The sequence below is a fragment of the Syngnathus leptorhynchus genome, chromosome 22 (assembly GCF_054491065.1).
Source record: "Syngnathus leptorhynchus isolate UIUO chromosome 22, UIUO_Slep, whole genome shotgun sequence".
Taxonomy (NCBI): Eukaryota; Metazoa; Chordata; class Actinopteri; order Syngnathiformes; family Syngnathidae; genus Syngnathus; species Syngnathus leptorhynchus.
In genome coordinates this window covers 5,432,120-5,446,821 of record NC_141216.1, presented here as the reverse complement: position 1 = coordinate 5,446,821, position 14,702 = coordinate 5,432,120, and the positions used below count along the sequence as shown (strand labels likewise).

The 14,702-nt window shown below is 42.7% G+C and overlaps 3 protein-coding genes across 5 annotated transcripts in view; 2 read left to right on the top strand and 1 right to left on the bottom strand.

The window, feature by feature from the left end:
- mapk8b (mitogen-activated protein kinase 8b) overlaps positions 1–14,702 on the bottom strand; it is a 93,582-nt gene that overhangs the window by 53,160 nt on the left and 25,720 nt on the right. The window lies entirely within an intron of this gene.
- gdf10b (growth differentiation factor 10b) lies at positions 6,990–10,559 on the top strand. The gene is made up of 3 exons (XM_085904512.1): positions 6,990–7,476; positions 8,569–9,431; positions 9,569–10,559. The coding sequence occupies exons 1-3, from the start codon at positions 7,086–7,088 to the stop codon at positions 9,758–9,760; spliced, it is 1,446 nt and encodes a 481-aa protein (XP_085760638.1). The 5' UTR covers positions 6,990–7,085; the 3' UTR covers positions 9,761–10,559.
- On the top strand, positions 11,747–13,769 carry gdf2 (growth differentiation factor 2). Its single transcript, XM_085904515.1, has 2 exons — positions 11,747–12,131; positions 12,512–13,769. Exons 1-2 carry the CDS (start codon positions 11,774–11,776, stop codon positions 13,408–13,410), a joined length of 1,257 nt encoding a protein of 418 aa, XP_085760641.1. The 5' UTR covers positions 11,747–11,773; the 3' UTR covers positions 13,411–13,769.

Sequence of the window (14,702 nt, the reverse complement as noted above, 5' to 3'; positions counted from 1 at the left end):
AATGCCATTTTTCACGTGACTCGATAATTAGAGCTACCTTGAGTGTAACTGGCATACAGTACACCAAATTTTTATTGCAGAGTAGTTTTCCTGGGATGTTGCTAATTGTTTAGCCACGAGGCAATTTAAAGAGCGATAGTTAAAGGGAGATTTCATATGCAGACACCAGCGTATTTATACATGCAGATACATGACAGGCAGCGTTTAATTTGTACATCCACAAACGCAAGCATTCCATCACATCTTCCCCTCATTCCCACCATTCCTGCCTTCAGTTATAGGTCTACATGAGAGACAGTGCTCATTAAGTTTGGGTGTGTGGGAAAATGACTGGCCCCTCTCCTCACTCATTAAACATTCATAAGATGGAGACTCTCCTTGGCTGTGGTGCAAAGTGAGCGTATGTTTGCTACAAGGCTTGCGTCCTGCCGCGATCGCACAGGGAGAGCGTTTCTGTCCGCTAACAAAGAAGTAGTGTTTGGCTTGTTACAGTAGCCAAACAGGATGGTAAAGGAGCTGTCTCCATGTCTTGACAAGATGCTAGTATTTCAAACTCATGGATTGCTTTAAATAAAGCTAATACCATACAAACAGTTTTCCCATTAAATCCAGAGATGCTGGGTTTTTTTTCTTCTTCCTCTACACGTCCCTAGTTTCCCTCTTGTCATTCTTCTGCTTTTTAACCTGCAAACACCCCGTGACATGCGCGCCTGTGTTGTCAGTTCAAAGCACACGGAGAGGTCAGAGAGGGAGTGCGTCACTCAGACCACTTGTCACCCAAATGATGACAAATTGGCCGCCTCGCCGCTCGCCTCCCAATCAAGTCCAGACTAGTGTAGTCCCTTATGTGCGCGCACACTTCCTGTGAATGGAGATGGATGGCACTCAGGTGAACGGCAGAATATGTGTCACCTTTATACAATTCTTTGACTTGCCGCTTTTTTTTTGTGGCGTCAATCAGAGCCGAGAAACTGGTGGAATGAGGCTTCTAAATGGTCCAATAATTATTCTTTGCACTTGGTCACAAAGTCGTTAGACGCACTGTAGGGGAGCTCGTGGGTGTTAAATCCAAACTTTAGAAGCTAGAGCCTAACATAAAAATGTGAACAATGGAACCCTGACTCATTCTTTTCTTGACCAGAAACTTGCTTTAGGAGGCAGCTTTGCCAAGTTGCTAATCAACCTTGATTTTTTTATTTTTTTTTAAACGCAACAGACGTCTTTTGTCTCGGGGGGCTCTGTGTTTTCCTTTCTTTCTCAGGCCACTCGGCTCCACGTCTTGTTATTTTTCCATGCGTTAAAATTTCATGATGAAATAAAGCAGGCTGCTTGCTGAGTCTTTGGCCGGTGTCAGTCAAAACGCAGCCCAAGTAGAATAGGACTGATGAATGTCTACGCAGTCCTGCTGGAGTCTTCATTTGAACATGTTTGCAGATGTAAAACAGAGCAGCTGAATGACAAAAGGACGTAAAGCTAATTCAGCTATTGTCTGCAATCGGTTACGACTTGAGTCCATGCCATTTGTTTATCTCATATTATTAATACAGTGTTGACTCAATTTTCTCGAGTGATGCATTCAATGATTTTCTTCTCTTCTTATCCACCAAGATAAAGTGAAATCACGTTGGCTTGATTGAAAAGAAATAGACAAACAAACATAGTCACCAAATCACAGTCGTGTCACTTCCTCCAACCAAGCTCATTGTTGCACCCTAAGTGCTTCGTCCTTTGGTCTCCTTTCCATTAGGACCTCTTATTTCCTTAGAAACACATACATTGCAGACTCAAGTTCCTCCAGATGTGAGTAAGGCCTTCGGGGTTCATCGTGGATGAAGAAATGTGTCTGGGTCATTTCCATACGGATGTTGCTTTTCCTCCAGATCTGCTGGTCACATCTTCTCACATCATTCACTTTCTTCGCGTCACTATATTCTATGACGCCTCGTATTGTCGAGATCAAAAAGAGATCTTGTGATGAGATTGCAGTGGAAAAATCTTCATGAAGTTAGTGCGCTTGTTTGAAAACAGCCGATTATTCAATTTCCCAATTTGGCCCCAGTTGTAAAGTCCTGAGGGGACTCTTTAACTCTTCACCTTACACAACGTTGCTCATGTGGGCTCATTTTCCTCTTTGGTTCCGTTTGATGCAGCGTACACTTTATCTGAGGCTTCCTGGCCAAGTCGCTGGCTCCATCTGGACGCGGGATGGATAAGATCTGTCAAAGCGAGCCAAGCGCTACACTGACGGGCCATGAAAGCTAAACAACGAGGTGAAAGAAAGACGCATTGCTCGAGTGGCAGCTCCGTGCACATTTCTCACTTAAGGTGACATCTCTGCAATCAGATGGAATAAGCCAAGCCCGCCGTGCTCATGTGTTGCATTTATTGTTACAACTCTCGTGATTTGAGGGGAACAATAATTGAGAGCTCAAAAAAAAAAGCACTGATGAGAAACACATTTGAGGAAATTATAGTCATATGAGAAACAAATGTGACACTTTCTATGCAGTTAGGCTTGAAAATAACAAAGTATCAATTTAGTTTCTATTGTGTTTGTCCTCATCAGGGTTGTGGGTGACGTTAAGCCTCTAATCTGATTACGGGCGAGGGACGGGGTACATCCTCAACTGGTAGCCAGCCGTTTGAAGGGCACATTGATATTGAAGGACGATATAGGAGTCTTCAATCACGAATCAAATAAATGCCTCTTTGACCTCTACTGCTAACCAAAACATTATTGAGGACAAAAACAGACTGTAAGTGTGAAGTGTCTGCAGTGTTTCCTTGGGAGTTTGAGGCTTTAATCAACTCGTGGTTTCGTTTGGCGTCACATTAGGGGAAATTTAATTTATTTTAAACTCAATGTTACGGGACATTGCGCAAATCTGTTCAAACGCAACGGATTGGACTTTTTTTTTTTTTTAAATGAAAGCCATCAGCACCTTAACCAATTCAATTTTGATTTATTCATCGCAAGAGGTTCTCATTTAGCAGTGTATTACTGTGTTTTGGAACAGTTGGCATGGTAGCTATTTTTTAATGCCACTATTTTAGCGTACATTTTTACCGCCACTCAACCCCTGCATCGCTCACCCGCTCTAACGAGTGACGCGGTCTCTCAGCCAAAACTTTATCTTGTGACAGTTAATTGTGAAGCGACACATTAAGCTCAGTCTTTCTTGTTATACAACGTATCAAATTTCTCGCTGTGAGGGTCTTGGCAAGAACCGACTTCAGCGGCTAAATGAAGGCTCGACGCACAGAAAACACAGAATGACAGGAAGTGTAAAAGAATAGAGTACGGCTGTGCTCTGGGAATTGCTCTGTGACACTTTATGAAGGACTTGAGGGGCAAAGTGGGGCGACGGGCCCTTTGGGTTGGCTGCGGTTTTAACTTGACGTTTTACAATCACGTCGTGCTACATCTGGAGTATTTGATGCCGGGGGTTCAGCGGAGGGTCATGTGATCGTTTCCAGCAACCTGAGACAAGCGGCATGGTGTGCGATGGGGGACTATTATTGCAGGAATAATTGAGTCGGAACTTTAAATGAGCAGCGTGAGTCAATATACAGTCACTGCGGGTTTTTCAACAACAATGAAAGAGAATATGACACAATTATTAGAGTTAAAAGAAGCGATCAAAAGAGCAAACATTCCCGGGGCCTCATTTTGTGTGCCATTAGGCCACATGTACTGGAACAATTTAAACAAGTCCTGTTCATATATTCAAATGCTTTTACAATTAATTGTATGTGGTTTGGCTGTATTGAGAGAAGCGGAATCCAAAATGTAGTCACCCATTGGATTGCCTGCTGCCTCATCTTTTCATTCTCTCATCAGTTTGGAGATGGGAAGTAATTCACTAACAACTGTCATCACCTCTGCAGTTGTCTTCAGCACATTGGTAAGAATATCAATAACTAGCACTATAGGTCATTTAGATTTAGCCTTCTGTTTCCTATCAGAGCGAATGTGGGGCGTATTTTAATGTACAGCATAAATCTCGTGTCCTTGTCTGAATGTGGTGCAGTCTCCTCCTAAATCTTCACCTAGTGGGAGCGAGCGTTCAGTCAAAAAGTCATGAAAAGAGTCCATTTATAGACATGAAAAAAAAAAAAAAAGCCGGTTTCAATAGACTTAAAGGGAGGTAGCCAATGAAAACAATAACCTGGGCCAGAAGAACAGGGGGCTGAAATGCAACTCTAATTCCATTCTTTTGCACAAAGACTGAAAAAAAGGTACAAGGCAGTGTGGAAAATGTGCAAAATTGTGTGCGAGCGACGTGGGCACTGACAGACAAAGTATCCCCTTGCACGAAGACCAACTCGACAAGGTTGATATGACAAGTGATTGAGGAGAAAGAAGGTATACAAAGGCAAGGTAATAAAAGAACTTGAGCAGCTTGGTCCATTAAGCCAGTGAGTAATTGCAAGACTGGGAACACTGCATGATGGGAAAATAGCCTTTCATAACGTGATGGATTGCTGCAAGGACAGAACATGGTGCAGTTAGCAGTTTTTTGTGCACTGCTCTGACCGTATTATAAAACATATCATAAAAGACTGCAAAACATTCCTGATGGAATCGCAACACGTGCGTTTCTTCCTCCCTGGCTTTTTCATTTTTTTTTCCAACAGCCTGAGCTGTGAATAATAAGCGCAATTTGAGATTGTTGTCAATTTTTCAAATGGCTGACAAACACATATAGTGGATGATTGTTCTCAGACAGGGGCCCTATGAGGATAAATAGCCGGTGGAGGGGGGGGGGGGGGGGGTCTCGCTTTAGGGGAAAATTGCCGTCTCCAAAACGCTTGAGGAGAGCGATCACCATTAACTGATGAAAGGTGTTCACATGGGAGGCATTCAGACTCATCCGTCACATGGTCGCAGATTGACAAAGTGAGTGCGTTCGCTTGTGGAGGGTTGGGCCTCATCTTTGGAGAAAAAAAAAAAAGAAATCAGGAGTTTTGAGTCCGTCACACTAAATCTGTTGTTTAACAGAACAGTGAAGTCATGTTTCCGACCATGCATCCTGCTCTGTTGTGTGTCTGTAAATCATTTTGTGTCTCTCTGAATTGCACAAACAGATCATACATTTGATTTGTCAACTGGCAAGCACTGATATTTACTGCCTCCCACAGGACTGGAGTGGAGTACAATGATAACTTTTTGTCAGGCACGAATTCGATTTAATTGGTGATTTCATACAGAAGAGGAAACTTGGTGTTGTGCAATTATTGATTTTGCCAATTAGATCAAATATAGAGCACTACTTCTGCGTGACCAGCTGAGGTGCTGTGGATTTATGCTCAAGTCACAAGGAAGGAAGAAACCATCAATATCTGCCATTATTGTTTAGCACTGGTGGAGTTCTGCACGCCAATCATCAAACTTGTTGAATCCGCTTTCCCTCAGTCTTACAACAAAGTTTCATCAACTCACACCTTGAGTGTTTTCCCCAGGACTACTTTTTTTTTTTTTTACTTAAGTGATCTGGAGCCAATCTCAGCTGACTTCAGGCGAAATGTGGATTACTCCCTGGACAGGTCCCCAGTCAATCACCATCACTGAATGTGAACTGAACCCACCCTGCCTACACTGATGCCAACCGAGTGAACCACTACCCTATTGTGCGTATGAGTATAAACATATATCAGCAAGACTTATTTCACTGTGTGTGTGTGCGTGCATGTGTGAGAGCTTGGCAGACATCATTTGAAAGGATGTCATGGCCCTTCCATATCCAACACAACAGCATGAATGGTCATTCAGCCCCAGCCAACAGTATGAAAACAAATCAAAGGGGAGGAAAAGGAGGAGGAGGAGGGGGGTGGGGGGTTCGATGAAGGATCGGGTCCCGGGCCAAAAGTAACATGGTGGGCTCGTCTGTCCTCCTCACGGTTTTGGATCTGATGAGCATGCCGTGCAAATATTCAGTGAATGAGCGTATTTTTGTCTTTTGAGGGCGTGATGGGGGACTAGTCTTCTATCAAAGCCTTTTTTTTTTTTTTTTTTTTAAATCAAAATAACTAAGATAAGATCAGTCATTTAGTCAGTGTGTTTTCCAATGGCCAGCTGTTTAGCTTAAAGCATTGGAAAAAAATGCCTTCATTCATGTGTAGATTGCAGTATAGGGGAATGTATATTTCAAAGCACCTTATAATTACTATTTTTCGTCACTTTCCCTATAGCCTCCACTTTGTTTTGCAGCTATATGAGGAACCGACCTGACGTGAGTGAGCACAAGTTTGGCAGCGAGGCCGCTATAATGAGGTGACTTTATGATCATTGACAATTTGCGCTCATTGGGTTGAATTTTCAATCCCACAAATTATGAGACGTCCATGAGAAAACCTAGCTCTGACATATTCTTTACTTCCCATATAAGTGGAGCCGGCCAACCATAAAATGGGAAACTCTATGAAGACAAATGTGGCCGCGACATACACTCGGTGGTTTCAATTAGCTCCAATGTGGCAGCTAATCAGTGTTGTAAAACATTTTTTCCCCTCAGTTTGCCATGTGGAGCCGATGTAGCTCCTTAGGAAATGTAGCAAATAGGAAACATCGTGTGCCTTCGATTTGGAGTCAATGCTGGGAATGTAAATTTAAACGGAATTAGACATTCATTTTAAATTTGATTTGTTCAACTGGATAGTTGTTTGACTCAGAGGTAACACTCCAACCTTCCAACTTCAAAACAGCTCCATGGTTTGGAGAGAGATTTGACCCCAGAACCTCTTAATGACGAGGGAGACTTGCAAGCCACTACATCACCGTGCCAGTTACTTTCATGAAGCAAAGTACACATATGGTGTAGGTCTGAGTTGATTTCCTTAAAACTCCATTTCAGAAGAAATTGTAAATTCTAATTTTGGTGCCTGCAATTTCCTACTTAATCTGCCCACCCCCCATGACCACAAACCATCACTAAATAACGACCCACCCTGGTGGAAAGGCCAGCTGCGTACATGGGCGTGATGTTCTATTTATGCGTGGGCACACTTAAAGGCCACATCACTACAGCGCGAGTGCAGTAAAAATAGTTGGGCTGTCACCTTCTGTCATTCGCCAGCAGTGCTGCATGCAAACAGTCCCACTCTCCTCCCACCGCGAGAACAGCTGCACGTCGCGGACTGCCCAACGTGGATTACCTGGATATCGCTCGGTTCGTGCGCAAGGAAATACGCATATCAATCCCGCTTCACTTTCTAAGGAATATTTGAAAACAAATACAATTATGGCAACGTGGTTCGTCTACGCGTTACGTCTGCTGGTGATTCTGGAGCCGGTTTGGAGTAATACGGTTCCCGATGATCTGCGTAAAATCGCGTCGGAGCGGCGTGTCTTTACGCATCCGAGCTCCGGTCGGGACGTGGTGACCAGTAGCATGTTTAAAGTTTACGAAAGCTACAGCGAAGACCCGCGCAGCCATAACCAGGGAAACACAGTGAGGAGCTTCACAGCTGTCCCGAGTGAGTTACATATGCATTGAAACACACGCGTGGAGAAAGTTTAAATATTGAAACGAAAGTTAAAGCTTACGCAGCAACATATACGTAATGTACCATTTTACTGGATGTACTAATCGCACACATTTGTTGCTATGAAAAACATTATTGTTAATTAACTATTCTGTCATTTGGATTTAAATCGGATTTTTTTTTAAATAGTTTCCACTAGCCACGGAAAATGGACACATTCCGAGTTACAATACATTTTGTGAGTCATGCAATAATTTCACCTTCATATTTGTGATTATAAATGTCACATTTCATTATCATGGATGGTTGGATGAATAAGGATCCGAGATTAAATAGAGCCAGAAAGATGTACTTTGTCTCTATGTGACCTGTGATTGGATGGCAACCAGTCCAAGGTGTATAGCCCCTGACCCAAAGATCGCTGCGAAGGGCTCCATCCGACCGGCATTTTGGGTCAATTTAGACAGATACATGCAAGCATTTTATTTCATTAAATTAAGAGTCTATTATCAGTATTTCCTAACTGACCAAGTTTATGATCTAGAGCTTGTAGATGACGTATCTTTGTATAGTTGGGGTCTTTTTAGTGATTGACTTCTCCAGTAGCTGTAAAAGTCCAAGGTGTTGGACAAGAGGCTATTATCACATCCAGACAAAGCCCATAATCATTTCCATATGCTATTACCCCACCCTTGTACGAATTTAATGTTTGGGTTTTGGGCTGTGGTGGAAGTACTCACTTGAAAAGTTAAGTGAGCGGAGATCTAAAAAGATTTTTTTCTTCATGCGTGAGACAGCCACGTTACCATTCTTCATAGTTTTCAGGATTTAGTTTATATCACTTCAATAGTCCAAAAAAATAAAATATAATAATGTAATATGTCTGACGACAAAAAGGCTTTATACACTACAGCCATTGATTGGGCCCCAGAGGTCTCCCTTGAATGGATGGTCCATTTCTCTGAGGTCAGGGGGATGATGAACTCAGGGTGTTGAATGAGTAACTGAGACAAGGGTGCATAAAAGCAAACACTGTATGTATCGTCATCTTTGTTCATTTTTCTTATCTTGCGCATTCCCCAGGACTGTTGCGTGGAAAAGAAATGTTCCAGTTCAACCTCTCCTCTATCCAAGAGTCGGAGGTCATCCTCTCTGCCTCCTTTCACTTCTTCCACAAGCGTCAACACCAGCAGCCACGACGTTTCCGGAGATCTCGTCGTCCATCCGCCGCCGCCCACCGTCAACACGCGCCCGCCCTGCAAATCCTCTTCCGTGGCTTGTCAGCAAACTCTGCCTCCACAACACTGCTGGGAAACCTCACCGTAAACTCCTTTAAGAAAGCGCCGTGGCAATCAAGGGATGTCACGATGGTGATCAAGCAGGCCAGAGGAGACCTTATCATTATGGTGGAGACCCATCTGGTAACTCGGGCAAATCAGCAGCACACAAGTCTCAACAACCAAGAGCGCGTCTTTGAAGGCAATGTGCCTTTCATAATTGTCTACGCTGATGATCAAGCCACAGACGAGCCCAACAGCGTGGCCGCAACCCTGCAAAGATACGGGCCCTTCCCCGTGGTGGAGGACACGTCAACCTCACCCTCAAGGAACCGGAGAGAGCTCCGTCTACATATACAAACCAACGACATTCCAGAGGTCAAGTTCAACACCCTTAAGAACCACGAACTGTGGCAGAGCACCTACTTCCCTGCCAAATCCAAAAGCAAAGTGGGAAGGAAGCAGAACCAGGAGGGCAGGGGGGTGCTGAGCTTTGATGAGAGAACAATGAAGAAGGCTCGCAGAAGACAATGGAGTGAGCCCAGGGTTTGCGCAAGGCGCTACCTCAAGGTGGACTTTGCTGACATAGGATGGAGTGAATGGGTTTTAGCACCCAAGTCTTTCGACGCCTACTACTGTGCTGGTTCTTGTGGATTCCCCATCCCTAAGGTGAGTGAGCAAAACGCATTTATTAGGGAAAGGTACGATTGAAAGGTTTACACAATTCCTGTAAGTTTAATGTCTACATGTCCCTACTCTTATTTCAGCACACATCCAGAAATAACTCTTCTGTTTTATTTCTCAAGGTGGTCCGTCCTTCCAACCACGCCACCATCCAGAGCATCGTTCGGGCAGTGGGAATCGTGCCAGGTATTCCGGAACCGTGCTGCGTGCCAGAAAAGATGAGTCCCCTCAGTGTGCTCTTCCTGGACCCGGATAGAAATATGGTGCTCAAGGTTTATCCAGGAATGTCTGTGGATACTTGCGCCTGCCGGTAGGAGCCAATGGAGCCTTTCCAAGAGGTGAAGGCTCAAAGTGCAGGCAGTTGGGACTTGATTGGTTCTGATTGAAAAGAAACTCAGGCTTCTCCTTACATTTTGGGGAATTTTTATAACTATCATTATTTTTCATGCAGCCTTGAAGGACTCTTTTTAGTGAGCTCTGGACAGCTTTGGTGAATGAATGACGTCAAAGACTGAAATAAGTACACACATTACCATAGCAAGCCATTGATATCATTTTAAGTGAACTAATCCTTGCAACAAAAGTAAAAGTGTATTATGCCACTTATATAGTGATACATATAATGGTCAGAGAACATTGGAGATGCATGAGGATTAACATTGTCTTTATGTTGTACATAATGAGTACATTTTTATAATTACTGTATAGACAGTAAGCAGAGTTTTTTTTTTTTGTTTTGGTCAGGTTTCATAGAAAATCTTGTATGCTGCAGCCCCCTGCTGTTCATTTTGGGAACATTGCAGGCAGGGGTGCTCATAATGCAACACATTACAGTATATCCAATACAATGTGTACAGTTTGTGATATGTACAGTAATTAGTATAAAATGCTGATATACCCCATTGCAGTACTTTTATTTTTATTATAACATACTATATTTGTGATTTTAATAATTATACATTTTGTGGCAAATGCTTGACAATTTACTGCGAATCGGCACGAATGTAGACACTACTACTATATATTGTAATCATCTATTTTATTACTTTTTCCCTTTTGGCCTGTGTCAAAATGCATGATAACAATGTTGTTGTTTTTTTTGCATTAAAGTAACCAGTCAGTATTTTTACACAATGACTCTCACTGTTTTCCCTTATGAGAATTACGATACATTTAATTCACTTATCCTTTAGGGGACAAATACTCTCTCGAAATGTTGGCATATATGAACCATTCGCTCTCATATTTAAACCTTATATGTATGGAAAATTTGATGAATTGACCAAATCATATCTTCTCCTGCAAAACTGTGGAAGAAAACTACAATTTATTCCTAGCTTGGATCTCCCTGCTGTGTTTGTTTCCCTCAGTGATGAGATCATTAACTTCCATCACTTTCATAGCTCCAGTGGGAACTACTAAAAGCATGACGGGCCACACTTGAAGTGATTTGAAACGCCACATGGGTTCGTGGCTTGAGAGACAAGAATTTCAAGATAGGCCGGACTTGGGCCAATGTCCCCAGACACATTGGCTTGGATTTGTGGTGCAGCCCTCCAGCCCTCCCACTAGAACCTGCTGTCCCGTCTTCCGTCTTTATGACAGAGTTTTGTAATGGGGGCAACAAATACAAATAGTGTGAACTGTTCTCACGTCAGTCATCAAAAAACGTTTTGTAGTTGCCTCTGTATGCCACATGATGGGAACAAAGCAAATCTCAACTCACAACAATATAGATCTTTGGCAACAAGATTGTGGCAAAGCTTCTAGATTCACTTCAACATAGTTCCTTGGCACCAAGATATCAATGGTTGGCACCAAAGTAATGCTTGTATTGCTTTTAGTCTAAGCAAAACAGTCGTGTAATGGAGGATTGGTTCAAAAATGTAATTTGGAAATAGATGGGTTTTTTTTAAACGCCGCACTTACTGGGTGGCTTTAGAGTTGTGAAAATGGCAACGAGGGTGGCAAAGAATGCACTTGGTGTTTCTTTTAATAGAACGTTTGCTTTGGTATTGTTTCCGCTGGCCTTGACACTTTCACCCTGTGTGCAAGTAACCTCGCCTTTTCCAGGACCTCCCTCATTATCGCCGTCAAGTGTTTACACTGTCTTCATTAGTGGCCAGCCCTCCAGCGATAGCAAAGCTTAAAAGAAGCCATCAATGACAGTGATAAGCATGGCCGTGCTACTATTTTAGTTGACACTAGTCCCCCCTGTATTTACTCTTGGGAGCATGGGAGTGGACATCACTGCTATGGTCCTTTCACTGGAAATCTCCTTTGTTCAACGTTGCCATCACAAAAGCTAGCAAGTTGTTTGTTTGAAAATGCACAACTCCAGGAGGTTCTTGTTCCAGGTGTGTTTGAGTTTGGTGCTTTCCACAGGCTCCTGCACCTGCAAGCCAATTGGCAATGACATCCACGTTGATGATGATCTTGAGGGATTTTACTCACAACACTCCACACAGAAGGACCTTCTAGAGGAGGAAGACATGGACTCCAGGATGGCGAATCTCCTCGGAACCATGAAAGAAGACTTTCTGAGGAAACTCAACCTTTCAGATGTACCTCAGGAGCACGGAAAAATTGACCCGCCTTATTTCATGATGGAGCTCTACAACAAGTATTCTTCGGACAGCACGGCGATCCCTCAGTTCGATGTTATTCGCAGCTTCAGTGTTCAAGGTATGGTGAGAAAGCGCAAGTAAAACTTGAAATAGCAGCACTTGCAGCAAAACTAAAAAAGGCAGCGTTCATCATAGTAAATTTTACCACATTTTAAGGAGGCTTTAATTATTATCCAGTGCTCAATATCCAACACCCAGCCACTGGGTATATCCAGTTATGGTCCAGATAAATTGGAGGGTTGCATTCGTAGGGCCAGTTGAAAACTAAAAAATATCAGCAAGAAGTCATGATGTATCTTAGAACAGTTATATAAGAGTTGAAATAATGTAGCATTCTTTCCTTATTTTTCACTATTATGTAGCATGGTGTCGTGTCATGCCTGAATCGTTTATCTGCAACTTTTGTCATGATTCTTCTGATCTGTGTCTTTCTTCCAGCTATTACACATTCTGTGACAAATGGCCCAAAGTCAAGACAAAGGCTGCTGTTCAACATCAGCATACCCAGCTATGAAAAGGTCATCACAGCTGAATTACAACTCTTCTTTCTCCCAGATGCCAGGTCAAGGGTGACCCCCCACAGTTCCACTGCCTCCGTCAACGTCTACAAAACGGATGACAACGGTTTGAAATCCAACTCACAGATTTTGGCCTGCAAAGAATTGAGAGGTTCTCAGAACATGTGGGTGACTCTGGATGTCACCTCAGCTGTACAGAACGGAGTCATATCAGGCCGTGGAATAACTGGATTTGATGTCGTGGTGGATGGAAATGGCTGTGATGATGAAAGCGGTGGTTGGAGCTTGAGCCTTTCAGCGGGAGATAACACCTCAGCAGCTTTGATCGTCTTCTCAGATGACCTTGGCAGCAGAAGGCGAGAGGCCAAGAAAGAACTCAGAGAGATGATCCTCCATGAAGAGGAAACCATCTTCCACTCGGAGGCGAACTGGAACACAGAGGATCATCTGGCCAACCGGATTCCCGGAGCTCAGTATCGTCGTAAGAGGAGAAAGGCGGAGCGGGAATACTGCAGGCGGACGTCTCTCAAGGTCAACTTCAAGGACATTGGCTGGGACAGCTGGATCGTGGCACCTCCGGAATATGACGCATTTGAATGTCGAGGCTTGTGCTATCACCCACTGACAGACGAATCCACCCCATCCAAGCACGCCCTCATCCAGACACTGATGAACATCCGCAACCCCAAGAAGGCCAACATGGCATGCTGCGTCCCCATCAAACTGGACCCCATCACTGTCATGTATCAGGAGAATGGACTCGTCACTATCCGATACTTATATGAGGAGATGAAGGTGGCAGAATGTGGGTGCAGATAGTCAGAAAGAACATGACTATTACATGTGTACATCTGCTATTGTGATTAGTAAAACCGTATTTATAGTGTTCTGCTATTTTATGAATGTAAATCTGTACATTTGTAATTTCAATATACAGTTTCTTACTGCAGTATCAGAATATGCAGATTGTTTTTGGTACTCAACAAACCACAACCACTTAAAAGTTACTGTACATAGTTCAGTAGAGTACATTGGTTTCTTCTACTATGCAAAAATGATCCAAAATCACGCAGGGTATTTTTTACATTTTATGATTAAACTGTGCCTTATTACATAAATAAAGAACAGTGCAAAATAATCACTTTAAAAAGACTAAATACTGGTTAATTTACAATAATCTTGGGCTGTCTGTGCATTAAATATAAGTGCATTGGAAAATTATTTATCATGGGCCAGTGGTAGTGTACATAACTGATGGTCATGAATCATTACAGCTGTAAAGTGCGGTTGGTTAGAGTACTTTGAGTACAGTCAAATAAATAAAACATCATATTTACTGACGTCAATATGCGAAGCATCCAAAGGCCAAACTGAATACATACCAATCAACTTTATTAAGTCAGTTAAATCTCTCAGGAGGCTGAAAAGATTAGCGATTGTGACGGCAAGCATTCTGTACCTACTGAGACGTTAATTAACTAAAAAGATTATCCCAGCTCAAAGATTACCATTGCCAGTCGAGAATATGTGCGCATACTTTTGCCTGAATATTTTAGGTGAGCAAATGCGAAGAAATAATGTCTACATTTTGGTCTCATACACATTGTACACTGTGTATAGAATAGAAGCAATGTTACTGGTGTTCCATGAAATAGTTTTCTTATACATGTTATGAAAGTTGAAGAGATTGAAAGTTAAGGCATTAAGCATTTGGAGTGTTGCTGAATAAGGTACAGATGTGTTTGGATCAGGACCTCGAAGGTCCCCCAACTAAATTCAAATAAGGTTCTATAGTTCTGTAGACTAAACTGCAAGGGTCAAAACAGAGCAAGTTAACTTTGTTTTTGTTTCCACCGTGAAGGAACCTGCGATTAAAAGCAGCTATGCCACATGTCTACAAACACTCAGCTGTGAAGTGACCCAGACGTGACCACTTAACTGCACTAAAGTACACCCGCTGTTGTGAGCTTTTATAATACGATAATATATAAGTATGATCAGGCTTTTGGGTGCTTAAATGTGTGCATTTGTGGGAATGTTTGTCCATTTACCTTGAGGGACATTAGCATTGTCAGTTGAATGCTGTTCTAGCTGATGGGGATCATTTACAG